We start from the raw sequence: 14,975 nt of genomic DNA on the forward strand, positions 1-14,975 counted from the left end.
CATTGTTTGTATTTATATGACATAGTGAAGACTCAAATAAACATCATAGTGGTCATTAAAAGTATATGCTCATTAAAAATAAATGATAACTAGTATGGTTTAAAGAATCCGAAGATAAAAACAAATTTAAGTTCTCAAAATTCAAAAGCTATAACAAGAGCTCAGTGGTTCTGAGTTCAGATCCCAGCAACCACATGGTGACTCACAACCGTCTGTCATGGGATCCGATGCCCTCTTCTGGTGTGTTTGAAGACAGCAACAGTGTACTTATTTATAATAATAAATAAATCAAAAAAAAAGCTATGACAAATACTTGGGCAGTTGAACTCATAAGACAGAGAGCTCCATCCCAGAGAACACACACAGGAAAGCACTGTGTCACACACACACACACACACACACACACACACACAGGGAAAGGACTGCATCACACACACACACACACACTCACTCACACAGACATGGAAAGCACTTGATACATACACAAGGAAAACACTGTGGGACCCACACAAGGAAAGCACTTTGTGACACACATACAAGGAAAGCACTGTGTCACAAACACACACACTCAAAAGGAAGGCACAGTGTCACACACACAAACAAACAGAAGGAAAGCACTGTGTCAAACACAAGGAAAGCACTGTGTCAGACACAAGGAAAGCACTGTGTTTTACACACACACACAGAGAAAGCACTGTGTCACACACACACACACACACACACACACACACACACACACACACATTCGGAAAGCACTTCTATTTGCCTTTCTGTAGAACATATGAAATGATTCAACACACACCCATAAGAGACCTGACTCTGCCTGGGTGGAGTGTGGGGTAGGGGTATGGAAGTGGTTTAAATCAATCTTCCTTGACACTGAATCAAAAGGTTTTGTTGGTTCTGATTCACACAAACCCTCATTTTACCTGGCCAAGTGAAACGTAGAACTTCTTCATAATCATATAATTGTCTTCGTCGGTGCTGGGAGGAGGTGGAGCAGGTGGTCTTCTGAGGATCCAGGGAGTAAAGTTTGTACCCACTATGAAATTCATGCCTGTGCTGCTCCATGTTGCTTGCGAGATCAACTTTGCTAACCTACATTGTAGAAATCACAAATTATGAGGGCTCACAGAAGGCCCACAGTTTTTATTTGCATTTTATTTAAAATTATTTTCCTAAGCCAAGTTCAAATTTTAGTGACTTTTTGGGATTTTTCCATGTTCACACTTGAAAAGGGAAACCTTGGCTCTACACTGACTTTCTGTGTTTTGTTTTAAAGATTCCTGGTTTTTTTTTTTCATGTTTTGCCTGCATCTGTGGACATGCCTGCCCCATGGAGTTCATGGTGGTGCCCGTGACGTCCTGAGACTGGAGGCAGAGATGGCTGAGCCGTCACGTGGGTCCTGCGAGGGCTCTTACTGCTCAGACTCCTCTCTAATCCCCAGATTCTGCTGTTAATGTCACACTAACATCCCCTCCGTAAATCCCTGTCCATAAATGAACACCACTCTGAGCAATGGGTGAATCTTAAAGTAAAATGATCAAAGAGACCCAACTGTAAAGCCTCCCTTAAAGAGCTGAGTGATTTTAGTCAATGCTCCCACCCTTAGGTAGGATCCAATCAGTATCACAAGATAACTTTATATGAAGAACACAGATGTTTGAAAACACATAGACAGATGGGAGCAGGGCACCTGTATTCAAAGTAGCAATCGCTTTCCAGAAATGCCGGAAGTCTTTCCCTTTTGATCCAATTAATACCTTGTTCACGCTTGAGACACTGTTAAGAGAACAGGGAAAGAGAAGGTCATCTCTGGCTGTTTAATCACACGTCTAATACCTCTAATCCCAGCACTTTGAAGCGTGAGGCAGGAGAATTGACATAATTAAATGCCAGCTTGGGCTATAGAATGAGACCCTGGACAAAGGGGAAAAAAAGGAAGGAAGATAAGATGAAAAAAAATAAATAAAACTAAAGATCAATTAAGAAAATGTGCTCCATTTGTCTCTCTTTTAGTTATTATCATTTGTTTTAATGCCAGCATAACATCTATTTTGGTAAGTACTCTAAGTGTACTTTGAAAAGAACATGTGCTTTGGCTCTGTGAGGTGAAGTGTCTCTAGGCCTCAACAGCTTGGTCTCATTGCTTGTAAAGACACAGAACTGCTTTGTCCTTGTGGGCCATTGTTGCCACTGATTACTGAGAGCAATGTTTTCATCTCAAACCTTGACACTGGTTTTGGCTATTTCCTTGTTAATGTTTGATTTGCACTTAGCGTGTATTCTGAACCATGACAATTAGGTGTAGTGCATCTAACCACAGTGCTCAGAATCCATGGCTAGTGCTGATTATGTTTTCTATAAGCTGACATTTCATTACTGTGTAATATTCTTCTTTATCCACAACAGGAGTCCTTGCTCTGACGTCTACACTGCTGCTAGTATAATCAGCCTCACTTTCTCTTAATAATTATATGGCATATGCCTTCTTACTTCCAATATATTTATTTGATACTTAAGATTGGTTTCTTATAGACAGCAAATACTTGAGTTTTCCTTTGTAACCCTGTCTGACTCTAATTTTTAATTAGGATGATTAGGCTACTTACACTTAATATAATTACTGATGTGACTAATTATTGTTGCTGCCAAATATTTGCATACCTAGTTAGAAAAGTCTTAGCTAATAATTTGTACAATTTAATTTCCCCGATCCACCTGCAAAGCAATGCTTTAATGTAATTAATATTAGCATTTACTAAGAAAAAAGTTAAAAGAAGAGAAGTGTATCTGAATTTGGAAACAGGAGAATTGGAGGAGAGATGTCAGAAGCTATAGCAGACATATTTTTAGCCTAATTCTACCTAGTTACAATAGCATTTTAAGTAACACCCCCTGCTAGTGTTCCATAGAGTAAACCCAAGGGGTAGGTAACAGCATGACTCAGGGGGAAACCAAGTTCACCCAAGGGCCTGTTTCAAGGACACACAGCTGGTGGCTTAGCCAGGTTCCAATATAGATTTGCTAACCTAAAGCAAAAGAGACAAAACCTAGCACCTGGTAACAGCCTGGAAGGCCAGGGAGCTCAGAGGCAGGCTATGCCTGGAGCTTCAGAGTCATCTCAGCTCCCTGCCGTAAACGGGACTGGTCAAAACAAAACAAAACAAAGCAAAACTTAAAGAAATAAGCTTCCTTTCTGCACACAGTCCCTAGAAGGAAACTAAACTATAAAGAATATACATATTTATACCATCCTAATTACACTTGAAACTTTATGTATTCAAGGCAAATTACATGCTTCTTATATAGGTTGATAAAATTCTCGGTGCATGCCTTTAATCCCAGCACTTGGGAGGCAGAGGCAGGCCAGCCTGGTCTACAGAGAGAGTTCCAGGACAGCCAGGGCTACATAGAGAAACCCTGTCTTGAAAAAACAAGAAAGAAAGAAAGAAAGAAAGAAAGAAAGAAAGAAAGAAAGAAAGAAAGAAAGGAAGGAAGGAAGGAAGGAAGGAAGGAAGGAAGGAAGGAAGGAAGGGGAAGGAAGGGGAAGGAAAAGGAAGGAAAAGGAAGGAAAAGGAAAGAAAAGGAAAGAAAAGAAGAGAAGAGAAGAGAAGAGAAGAGAAGAGAAGAGAAGAGAAGAGAAGAGAAGAGAAGAGAAGAGAAGAGAAAAGAAAAGAAGAGGAAAGAAAAGTCAACAAAACTGTCTAACTAAACTGGTCATTATAGCCAAACAAATGACACAGTGGCTGATGGACATTCTGTGTTTAGTGCAATGCACTAATAAATGTTCCTATACCTCAAAAAAATGCAGCCCAAGGCACTTCATATCAATCTCACCTAACTCTTTCTTTTTTTTTAATCATTTCTTTTTATCCTCTGTGTATAAGTGCTTTGCCTGAATGTACGTATGTGCACCACGTGCATGCCAGATCCGTGGAGGCCAGAAGAGGGCTTCTAATTCCCTGGAACTAGAGTTAGAGACATAGCCATGGCGTGGGGGTTTGGGAATTGAGGCCAGGCCCAGCAGCAAGTGCTTTTACCTACGGAGCTACCCGTCAACAAGTGCTTTCTTGTTCTTAAATGACACTCCAAGCCGCCGGCTTACCATGATGCTGTAGTTGACATTGATGGCCTCATCTTCGCAGGGGACACTTTTCTGAGTAGATTTACTGTCACTCTTCCCTTTCCTCACAACATCATAGATGGGATTCCGAGGTTGCTGGTTTTGCAGAATTTTTTTCAGTTGCTTTTCCAGAAGTTGTGGTGCATCATTAACTACTTCAAAAACTCCGTAGTCTACGTTAAATCTAATTGCCTCTGGAAAGGTCTGTAATGGAAAATGAAACATTTTTAAAATTCAAAATAAATTTTAATAAAATTTAGTAAAATTTAAATTCACTGGCTCTAGGAGGACCTGATGTCATGTGTTCATCTTTTCCATCACTGTTTTTTCTTTGCTTTTAGGATTTTGGAAACTCCTTGGCTGGAGGCCAGGGGGTCCAGTGAAGTCTTCCTTAGCAAGGGCTTTATGCCCTGGGGAATTACGCCAAGGTGAACTATGGCAGAAATTGCATTTGTATAATCTTACTCCTATGATTCTTTGAAACTAGAAACCAATGCACAGCTGGTCTCTATGAAGCAGCAGCACCCTCCCGGAAGGAGGTGGGTTCCTGGGTGAGAAGGAAGAAAGAAGAAATAATAATCCTATTGACTTTTAGCCCAGGAGTCACGAAAGCTAACAATTTTCTCTTTCCTGAAAGGGGACAATTAGTGACAATATGTTCTTCATTTACGACTATGTCAGCACCATTCTTTACACAGTGACAAAGAAGTGAAAGACACAACCACGTCTCTGAGGTTCTCTCAGTAAGTACTGAAGGTTTTCGAGTTTTATTTAAAGACAGCCAATCAATACACAGCTATACGGCTATCAGAAGCCACGCTTGAATGCTAGCTCTCTGACTTTGGGTAAAACTTGTTAAAGATTTTTACGTCTCTCATTTCCATGAGAGTTAACAGTACATTGGGTTTTGTGCTCTAGTGTTGTCCTTTAAGCCTAGGTGTCACCCGATTTTCAGACTACTCGTTTATTTAAGGGTAGCGTCAATGAATTGACCACTCATAATTTGCAAATGCTTAGCAAATTGGTAATGGCATTAAACTCTTTCCTGCCCCAGGCAGTGTGTTGCTAAATATATTATAGTTGTAATACGATAAACTGCAGGCATCTTTTTAATTTTTATGCTAAAACACACACACACACATGACTCTTGATATATCGTATGGTGTCACATCTCAAGAGTCCAGAATGTTGCCCATTCTAAGGTATTTAATACATAGGCTACAGACTTAAGATAAGTATCAGTCTACAATATAAAGTACCTTAGAACTTGACTCTAACATGCCAGGTGTAACTCGGTGAGTACAATCTGGAAATTGCCTGAAAGGTTTCTTTAATAGCCACATTTTATTACTGGCCTGCTATGTCTGTCTTCTGAATGTAGGAGTCAAACAGACAATTTGTGCCTGAATGTCAAAAATACAATCCTTGATACAGTATCATTGGACTAAGGAGATTAAACAAGTCTATAATATCCGGGACAAGCTTATCTGGTTAAGGGAGGAACATGAACTACATCAAGTTTCTAGGATGGGGAAAAGGAAACATTTTAACGAGGGCCATCCTGATCTATGTAATGAGAGGCCCAGAGTTCAAGGCCAGCCTTGTCTATGTAATGAGAGGCAGGTTAGCTAGGGCTACATAGTGAGACCCTATTTCAAACAAACAGATTCACGAATATAGGATATGTTAGACTATTCATAAGCTGGGCATGGTGACATGTGCATGCAGCTTTAGCTACTCAGAGGGCAGAGATGGGAGAAATGCCTGAGCCCAAGTTCAATAGGAAACCATACCAGCCGGAATAGCCTAGAGACTCTGTCAGCAATAGGAAACCATACCAGCCGGAATAGCCTAGAGACCCTGTCAGCCATACCAAGCCACCCTGAAGAACAAAGGAAACCTTGCCTTAAGATTTTTTTTTTAATGTTTAAATTTAAGAATATTTAAAGCCAAGTATGGTGGTGCATGCCTTTAGTCCTAGCTCATGGGAATCTGAGGCAAGAGTCCAACCAAGGTCATCTTTGCCTACACACTTAGTTCAAATCCACCCTGGGATACAAGATCCAGTCCTTAAAAAAAAAAAAAAAATACAAAACAAGGTTATTTAAGTCTTAAAATCTTTGCCAAGAGTAATGTTTTTCTGCTTTAAAAGCTATGTGTTAGATTAGATCTCTGAAAGCCCTTAATAGCATTATGCTTCCAAAATTATAAAATGTCAAATAACCAATTCAAATATTTTTGCCAATAATTTATTTCCACAATATCAAAAATTGTAAATGTTTAAGTGTCAGTTATGATCCTAAACTTAGAGATGCAAAGATGAATAAAGCCTGGTTCCTCCTTTGAAGGAGTATATAAATAAACATCCACTTTTTCCCTATGACAAAGTCAACAGGGCATTAACTTACATTAAAATCCAAGTCAATGCAAATGCCAGCGTCTACAGAGACAGGAACGAAGCTAGGATAGTATGTCTGGTCTGGTTAGCAGACTTGAAAACAGATTTGGCTAAGCTAGAAACTACACAGGAAAGAACAGGCAGAGGAACTCAAGAGAAATGCTGGGGAAACTTTGCCTTCTTGGGTTTTAACTAGATAATCTAGAGGCGCCATCTATGTTCAACACTCCGTTTGCTCATGATTATCTCTGCAGGAGAAAAAGTCTGCAGCTGTCTTAGGCAGGGCATCATTACTGGGATGAAACACCATGACCAAAGCAACTTGGAGAGATAAGGGTTTTTCTGTCTTACATTTCCATATCATTACTCATCATTGAAGAAAGTCAGGACAGGAACTCAAGCAGGGCAGGAACCTGAGGCAGGAGCTGATGCAGAGGCCATGGAGGGATGCTGCTTACTGGTTTGCTTATCACAGCTTGCTCAGCCTGCTTTCTTATAGAACCCAGGACCTCCAAGCCAGGGATGGCACCACCCACAATGGGCTGGGCCTTCCCTCATCAATAATGAATTTTTTTAAAAATGCCCTACAGTTGAATCTTATCGAGGCATTTTGAGGTTTTTTTTTTCCTTTCAGCTTATGTCAAGTTGGCATAAAACTAGATAGCCCTGTGTATTTTATCCTGTAGGGAGAGTGCCTGATTCCATTGTTCTTCTACTGGGGCATGCACTTCTACAGCACGGAATCTTTGCGCAGTGACCGGTTAGGATAGATGATGTATTACTATACCAAGGGAGCAGGGACCATACAACCTGAAGTGAGCATGGCACAGAGCATCTGCAATCCAGTAGAAAAGATTCATAAACACACACAGACACAAAAGAAAGACTGGCTATCAGAAGAATGAACTCCAAAGCTAGAAACTATGTCAAATCATACTTAATTAAAATGAACGATATAGAGTCCTTGAAGATACTGTAAAGGGCAATGTCATCTTCAATGCCATTCAAGTTGAACACAGCCAATCTTCTGTCAGCATGGAAGTGAGTCGCTGACTCTACAGTTACTGGCAGGTGACGTTGCAGGCCTATGTCCAATGCTCATGCTGCATACAATATTCATGTCTAATGATGGAATTGTCCTTACATAATGAGATTATTGTATTAAGAGGCAAGAAAGGAGGCTGGTTAGATGGCTCAGTGGTTAAGAGCACTGGCTGCTCTTCCAGAGGACCAGGGATTAATTCCCAGCAACCACATGGCAGCTCACAGCTGTCTGTAACTCCAGTTCCAGAGGATCTGACAGCCTCACACAGACATACATGCTGGCAAAACACTAATGTACATGAAATGAAAATAAATAAAGATTAACAAAATAATTCTAAAACAAGAGGCAAGAAGGAGGAGACTCATTAGGGAGTGGCAGACTCTCTCACTGTACCTTACAGCCCTGTAGGAGACATGGTCATGGAATGGTACAACACACAAAATCACCTTCTTCCTTGAAGCCACCCTTGTTCTGTGTGTAAGCGTGGTCATCTCAATTTAAAACAGCGTGCATGTTTCAGTGTCACTCAAAAGCACAAGAGCAGCACTGGGATGCACATAAGGGCTCATGTAACCATCCTCAGGAGAGTCAGGCATACAAAGCCAAACGCCCAAGCTGGGGCTTAAAGAATGAACTGGAAGTCATCAGATAGATAGAAAAGACGAAGATTTCATCAAAGAAAGAGCCAGTGCACCAAGATACAGGATATCAGAAGAACAGGGTACCCTGGGGAAATTGCAAGCAGCAGGGCACTGCTGAAGCTTAATAGGTGCAAGGAATACAGGCCACAGGCCTTCGGGGGAGGTAGAGGTCTGGCCACCAAGGACCTGCCACTGCACTTCATGCTTCATGACGGCGGTGGTCCACCATTCACACTGGTCCTCAGACTACACAGCTCCTTGACCAGCTGCAGCTGCATCTGTTAGAACCTTTGAGAAACACCAGTCCTCAGGCCCCTCCCTAGAGCCAGACACAGGATGGAGCCCAGACCTCTCAACTCTTTGAAGCCCTTTGGTTGTTCTAATGCCTACTCAAGCCTACGAACCTTTGATTTCGATGGATAGGGTGCTATGAAAGAAGTTTTCGCCAAGGGTTATGATAAATTCAAAAGGCCACATTCGTGCTCTCCCTATGCTGACTGGCCTGCGCAACCACGCATGCGGTGTTGCTGTTCTGTACATTAAAGAAAGGGCATGGAGCCCTCAGCACAACTCACATTCAACAAGTCCTTACTTTTCTCTTGCCATTTCTAAACTTATCTACAAAACCACTAAAGTGAATTCAGAAATAACAGTAAAAGACATGGGGAGGGAGGCTTAGGAAGGGGGGACACTGGAAAGCTGAGTGGACTGATTTTCAGAGCAGTTTTTAACCATACAAGAGAAAAGTCTTTAGCTTGCACCTCGGAGCCAGACAAGCTCCTCTGGACTGCCCTTTCCTGACTTAATTTTCTCCTTCTGAGGGTGTCACTCTCTCGATGTTCTAAAACAGATCGTCCTGAAGGTGGTGAGAGCCAGCTCTGTGGTACTAGTCATCCATGTGCGAAAAACATTTTCACAGAAAAAGCAAGTGCTTGAAAATATTTTTACCACAATAAATCGCTAGTTCCACATTTCTCTGAAAAGAAGAGGGGGAGGAAAAAAACCTGTGAATAATTAGTGTTGTGCTTAAACTGCCAGCCTAGCACCAGTGAAACTTACTGGTGCCAAATTATTTAGCTGAACAGTATTTAAATTAAAAACTAATGACTAGGTTAATTTAACACATGTCCATCTTTGCTCTAACTCTGTCTCTGCTAATTGAGCTCCAAAGCTGTATTTCAAACATGAATCCTCATCTGTGAATAAAAACCATCTGACTAACTTGAATATAACAAGTTGGTTACCAATAACAACTTCTTTTAATCTAACTTTTATTGATGTTTTAGATGCTGAACTATAAATTGTTTACCAGACATTCAACAATGAATGTCTGAAGGAGTACTGTGCCACATGGAATGTATAGAAGAATATCCTTAGTTAACAAAGTGAGTTACAGTAGATAATCTGAGTGTTTCATGGGACAGCTACGGGGCTTATCGAAACACCCATAGGTATATAAGTACTGAACTAAGCAGTTACCCGGCATTCTGTCAGCATGCCTTTGAAAATCTCTTGAGTATTTAAATCGTGGCAATGGAAGACCCAAACCCTCCATATTCCCTAGGACCACCTTTCTCCATCCCCCACTACCCAACAGCTCCTTCTAGCATATAACTCTTTCATAAAGCTGCAAGAAATTATAATAGTTTACAGATTAAAAAGAGTGTGGAGAATCGGGCCAACAAGGAGTTATGGTAAAATTCCTGAAGTGCATAGCTAAGCAAAGTCTGGCAAACATATGGCATACCTATCCTTGCGAGGAGGGTATAGAGCAGGCCACCCCTTCAGCTTCTGCAAACCATAAATGTCACAAACATTTGAAACCACCCACAGAGAACCAACCTAAATCTATGTGGGCTCATCTACTCAATCCCACAACAGTCACTGAGCATAAAACACACAAAACAAAACCAAAGGGAAAAATGTTTTCGCACTATAGCACAGAAGAAAACCTAACGAGCAAACACTTGTCCATAAAGAGTTGACAGAAAGGAAAAAAAAAACACCCAGACACCAAATGAAAACAATATCTGAATGTGAACTTGGCTCGAGAACAAACACAACGAAGTTATGAAAGCTAAGATTTGGAAAGTGCCACGATCATTTATAACAGAGGCAACTGTCCTGGATTTCCCTCTTCAGAAACAGCATGGGGGCAGGCTACCAGCCATCGGGCTCGGGAGCGTAATGTCCCAGGAGGGTAATGGTGGAATGGAAGGAAGTGGGAGGGGAGCCAGAGGCTGATTCATGGCCCATTTTTGCCTTGGCTATGTCCCTACAAAGGTGGGATGGGGTCTTAGAGGGCTCAGAAGATAGATTTCCCTAAGACCCTGGGCTCTTTAGCTATATTCTCAGGCTCAGAGTGTGGTTGTGGACAATGTGATAAGGAGGTAGGAGAGGAAGGGAAGGGAGAGACTAGAGAAAGAAGCATTCTCTACTTCAAAGATTTTACATGAAAGATGTAGAAATGAGAAATAAATGATCCTTAAGAAGTTGGGGGACCCAGAACTTGGGAGGCAGAGGCAGGTGGATTTCTGAGTTCGAGGCCAGCCTGGTCTACAAAGTAAATTATAGGAGGGCTATACAGAGAAACCCTGTCTCGAAAAACCAGAGAGAGGAGAGAGAGAGAGAGAGAGAGAGAGAGAGAGAGAGAGAGAGAGAGAGAGAGAACACTTTTCTGTGTAGCCCTGGCTGCTGCTCTAGGACGATAGGCCAGGCTGGTCTCAAACTCACATAGATCCACCTGCCTCTGCCTTCCAAGCACTGAGTTGAAAGGCATGTTGCCACCATCACCTACCTGGCTAAATTCTCTTTTTTTACACAATATGAATGTGGGATAAGATTCATCCCACATTCATCAATATTATGATTTTCTAATTATTTGTCATAGGAAATCATCTTAAGGGAAACTGCTACAGAGATAAATTCTTTCTTCCTTTCCCCCTCCCTCTCTTCTAACACAGTACTCATTTCCCAGCCTCTGCCTGAAAACCTCCTGATGAAGGAGGGTTTACCACCTTCCCTTTGAAAACTAGACTCATATCAATCCTGCCTCTGGATTCACGGGGTATTAACACATTCCCCTTAACTAGATCTCGAGGTCTTTAGAAGGGTTTACCCTATTCCACCACTGCCACCAAGTCCCTGCCACCGAGTCTCAAGCCAGGCTAAACACTCAACTTCTTTCAACCCTTTCTCATCTGACATGGTTTCCTGAATGTTCACAGGCTGAGTCTCCCAGAGACCAGCTTGGGAAAGCTGCTCTCAACATATGAGACCAAGATCGCAACACAATGTTCCAAATGTGGTCTAACAGTTCAGTCTTTTCCAAAAAGCACCACGTGCCTTCTATGTTCCAGACTAATATTTTTTCTTGATCTGAACTATAGTTCAGTTAACGCACACTAAAAACACATTAGCTTTTTTTACTTCATTTAATGTATTAGGGTAAGCACAGGCAACGACTATCTAAATGATCTGTTTCTCTTCCCTCACTAGTCCTACAGCAAGGCTTTCTGGGCCATGTGGCCTTGGGTGGACCCTGCCATTTACCAGTGGAGTGACCCTAAACTGGAAAAAGACTGCTTCTCTTAGGCTCAGCAGTTAAGAGCACTGACTGATCTTCCAGAGGTCTTGAGTTCAATTCCCAGCAACCACATGGTGGCTCACAACCATCTGCAATGGGATCTGATGCCTTCTTCTGGTGTGTCTGAAGACAGCAACAGTGTGCTCACATACATAAAATAAATAAATAGATCTTTAAAAGAAAAAAAAGGCAAAAATCAGTGAGAGATGTGAGTGGTATGAGAGAATACCCTTCATTCTGACACAGACCCACCAATTCAGCTGAAGAGATTGCTGCCTATACCTCAGGGATGGAAGATGAGGCTGTGAGGTTAAAGTAAAAATGAACTTTTAATATATCACATGCAATACCTCACTCTGCAGTGATCTTAAAAGATGCACTCTTTGTTTTTCAGAGAAAGAAATACTAAAGTTAAGCATAAATAAAAGGTTACAGCATTTCTAAAACCACAGGGGTAATGAGGGGAGAGGCCAGACCAACAACAGCTCCAGTGCACTCCTTCCTAGTCATTACAGAGAGAGAGCAGAACACAGGAGGTTCAGCTCATGTGACTTGGTGGGTTAAAGAACGGAGAAGGCAGGAAGACAGTGCCATACAAGTCCTGTGAAGGTAGTGTGGGCAGAAAGCTTAAATTGAGGCCACACTTGAAAGGTTGTGAATTCCACACTAAAGGAAAGTGCCGTTCAGCCTGTGGGCTATTAAGAATCAACCCTATAAAGGATAATAGATGGAAAACTCTGATACAAGGAAGGAAACTACACCCTAGAAGAAGCAAGAAAGTAATCTTCTTTCAACAAACCCAAATGAAGATAGCCACCCAAACATAAAAATAACATCAAAAATAACAGGAAGCAACAATCACTATTCCTTAATATCTCTTAACATCAATGGACTCGATTCCCCAATAAAAAGACATAGACTAACAGACTGAAGACTCCAGAGAACCAAATAACATTATCAAAAAATAAATAAAAAATTGGAAACAGAGCTAAACAGAAACAGAATTCTCAACTGAGGAAACTCGAATGGCCTAGAAGCACCTAAAGAAATGTTCAACATCTTTAGTCATCAGGGAAATGCAAATCAAAACAACCCTGAGACTCGACCTCACACCAGTCAGAATGGCTAAGATCAAAAACTCAGGTGACAGCAGATGCTGGTGAGGATGTGGAGAAAGAGGAACACTCCTCCATTGCTGGTGGGATCGCAAGCTGGTACAACCACTCTGGGAATGAATCAGTTTGGCAGTTCCTCAGAAAATTGGACATAGTACTACTTGAGGACCTAGCTATACCACTCCTGGCCATATACCCAAAAGATGCTCCAACATATAAAAAGGATACATGCTCCCCTATGTTCATAGCAGCCTTACTTATAATAGCCAGAAGCTGGAAAGAACCCAGATGTCCCTCGACAGAGGAATGAATACAGAAAATGTGATACACTTACACAATGGAATACTACTCAGCTATTAAAAACAATGACTTCATGAAATTCACAGGCAAATGGATGGATCTAGAAAATATCATCCTGAGTGAGGTAACTCAGTCACAAAAGAACACACATTATATGTACTCACTGATAAGTGGATATTAGGCAAAGAGCGTGGAATATCCATGATACAACTCATGGACAAGGAAGAGGAAGAAAGACCAAAGAGTAGATGCTTCAGTACTACTTAGAAGGGGGAACAAAATAATCAGGGTGGGAGGGACTTGGGAGGAAGAGAGGAGAAGGGAAGAAAGAGAGACAGAATTAGGTTTGGGGGGAGATGGAGGAGCTGTACAGAGGATCAGGAAATTGAACAGAGGTGTGTAGCAATGGGGGATGGAGAACAGGGGGCAGCAACCAGAAAGTCCCAGATGCCAGGAAAGCAAGAGCCTCCCAGGACCCCAGACATTAGCTGAAATACCCCACAAAGGGGAGAAAGAACCTGGCAAGACCATGTCCATCCACGCTGAGAGATGGGGCCACCCACCCATCTCCAAAATTTTAACCCAGAATTGCTCCTGTCTAAAGGAAATACAGGGACAAAGAGCAGAACAGAGACTGAAGGAAAGGCCTTCCAGAGACTGCCCAACCTGGGGATCCATCCCACATGCAAACACCAAACCCAGACGTTATTGCTGATGCCAAGAAGTGCTTACTGACAGGAGCCTGATACAGCTGTCTCATGAGAGGCTCTGCCAGATCCTGACCAATACAGATGTGAATGCTCACAGTCCACCATCAGACTGAGCACAGGGACCCCAACGGAGGAGTTAGGGGACAGACTAAAGGATCTGAAGGGGCTTTATCTGGCATCATGGGAGGGGTCCTGTGAAGGCTTATGCCCCAGTGTAGAGGAATGCTAGGGCAGTGAGGCAGGAGTGGAGGTCGGTGGAGCACCATCATAAAAACAGGGTAGGGGGGATGGGATAGGGAGTTTGAAGAGGGGGATCCAGCAAAGTGGATAACATTTGAAATGTAAACAAATAAAATATCCAATTAAAAAATTATTTATAAAAAAAAACCAGCTGGCGCCCTTGGCATATTCATCTTTAAGAAACACAGGAAGACCGGTTAAGCTGGAACAGTCCTAGGATGAAAAGGAGAGGAAACAAAGAGCAGGAGGTGGGAAGATGGGTTTTAATCCTTGTGGAATGGGAAAGCATGAGCTTGTCTGAAGCAGCGTTGGAAGAAACATGGCTGAATTTGTTATTTTTATAAAACTGTATTGAAACCATAATACACAATATTTGCAGGTGCCTAAAATACCAGTACCTGATCCAAAAGGAGAGAGCTTGGCTTGAAGCACTTTCTCCTGGTACATGTTGGCTTCTGATTCTTATCTAAGTGCTCAGAAACCAAGCATCACTAATGATCTAGAACTCTGCCAGAGCGTCCCTTGCTTTGAGAATCCACCATTCCTTCTTCTTCCTGCCTTCAAATTCTCTTTGTAAATCTGTGACAGCTCTTTCCTATTGTAGTGTGAAGAACTGGCAATTGACAGGTTGACTACATGGTACAAAAGATGCAAACAGAGCTAAAGAAATGAAGATTTGGGGGTGGAAGGCTGAAGGAATTAGAAAGATGCATGAATACACATGCACTCACCAGCACACACTAGGGGGTGGAAGTTTGGTGTAGAACTTGCCCAGCATACAGAGGTACATAGTAAGTTCAGGACCTGCCTGGG

General features: G+C 41.9%; 1 protein-coding gene across 9 annotated transcripts in view; it reads right to left on the reverse strand.

The window, feature by feature from the left end:
- The window catches only part of Rgs22 (regulator of G-protein signalling 22), a 180,065-nt gene that overhangs the window by 142,283 nt on the left and 22,807 nt on the right, over window positions 1-14,975 (reverse strand). For all 9 annotated transcript variants that reach the window (XM_011245372.3, XM_011245371.3, XM_011245373.3 and 6 more), the window contains exons 4-6: window positions 4,110-4,331; window positions 1,698-1,783; window positions 930-1,098 (exon numbers count right to left, since the gene is read on the reverse strand). In XM_011245372.3, the coding sequence (XP_011243674.1) occupies window positions 930-1,098; window positions 1,698-1,783; window positions 4,110-4,331 (477 nt within the window). The remainder of the gene's footprint in view (window positions 1-929; window positions 1,099-1,697; window positions 1,784-4,109; window positions 4,332-14,975) is intronic.

Source organism: Mus musculus, chromosome 15, assembly GCF_000001635.26.
Source record: "Mus musculus strain C57BL/6J chromosome 15, GRCm38.p6 C57BL/6J".
Taxonomy (NCBI): domain Eukaryota; kingdom Metazoa; phylum Chordata; class Mammalia; order Rodentia; family Muridae; genus Mus; species Mus musculus.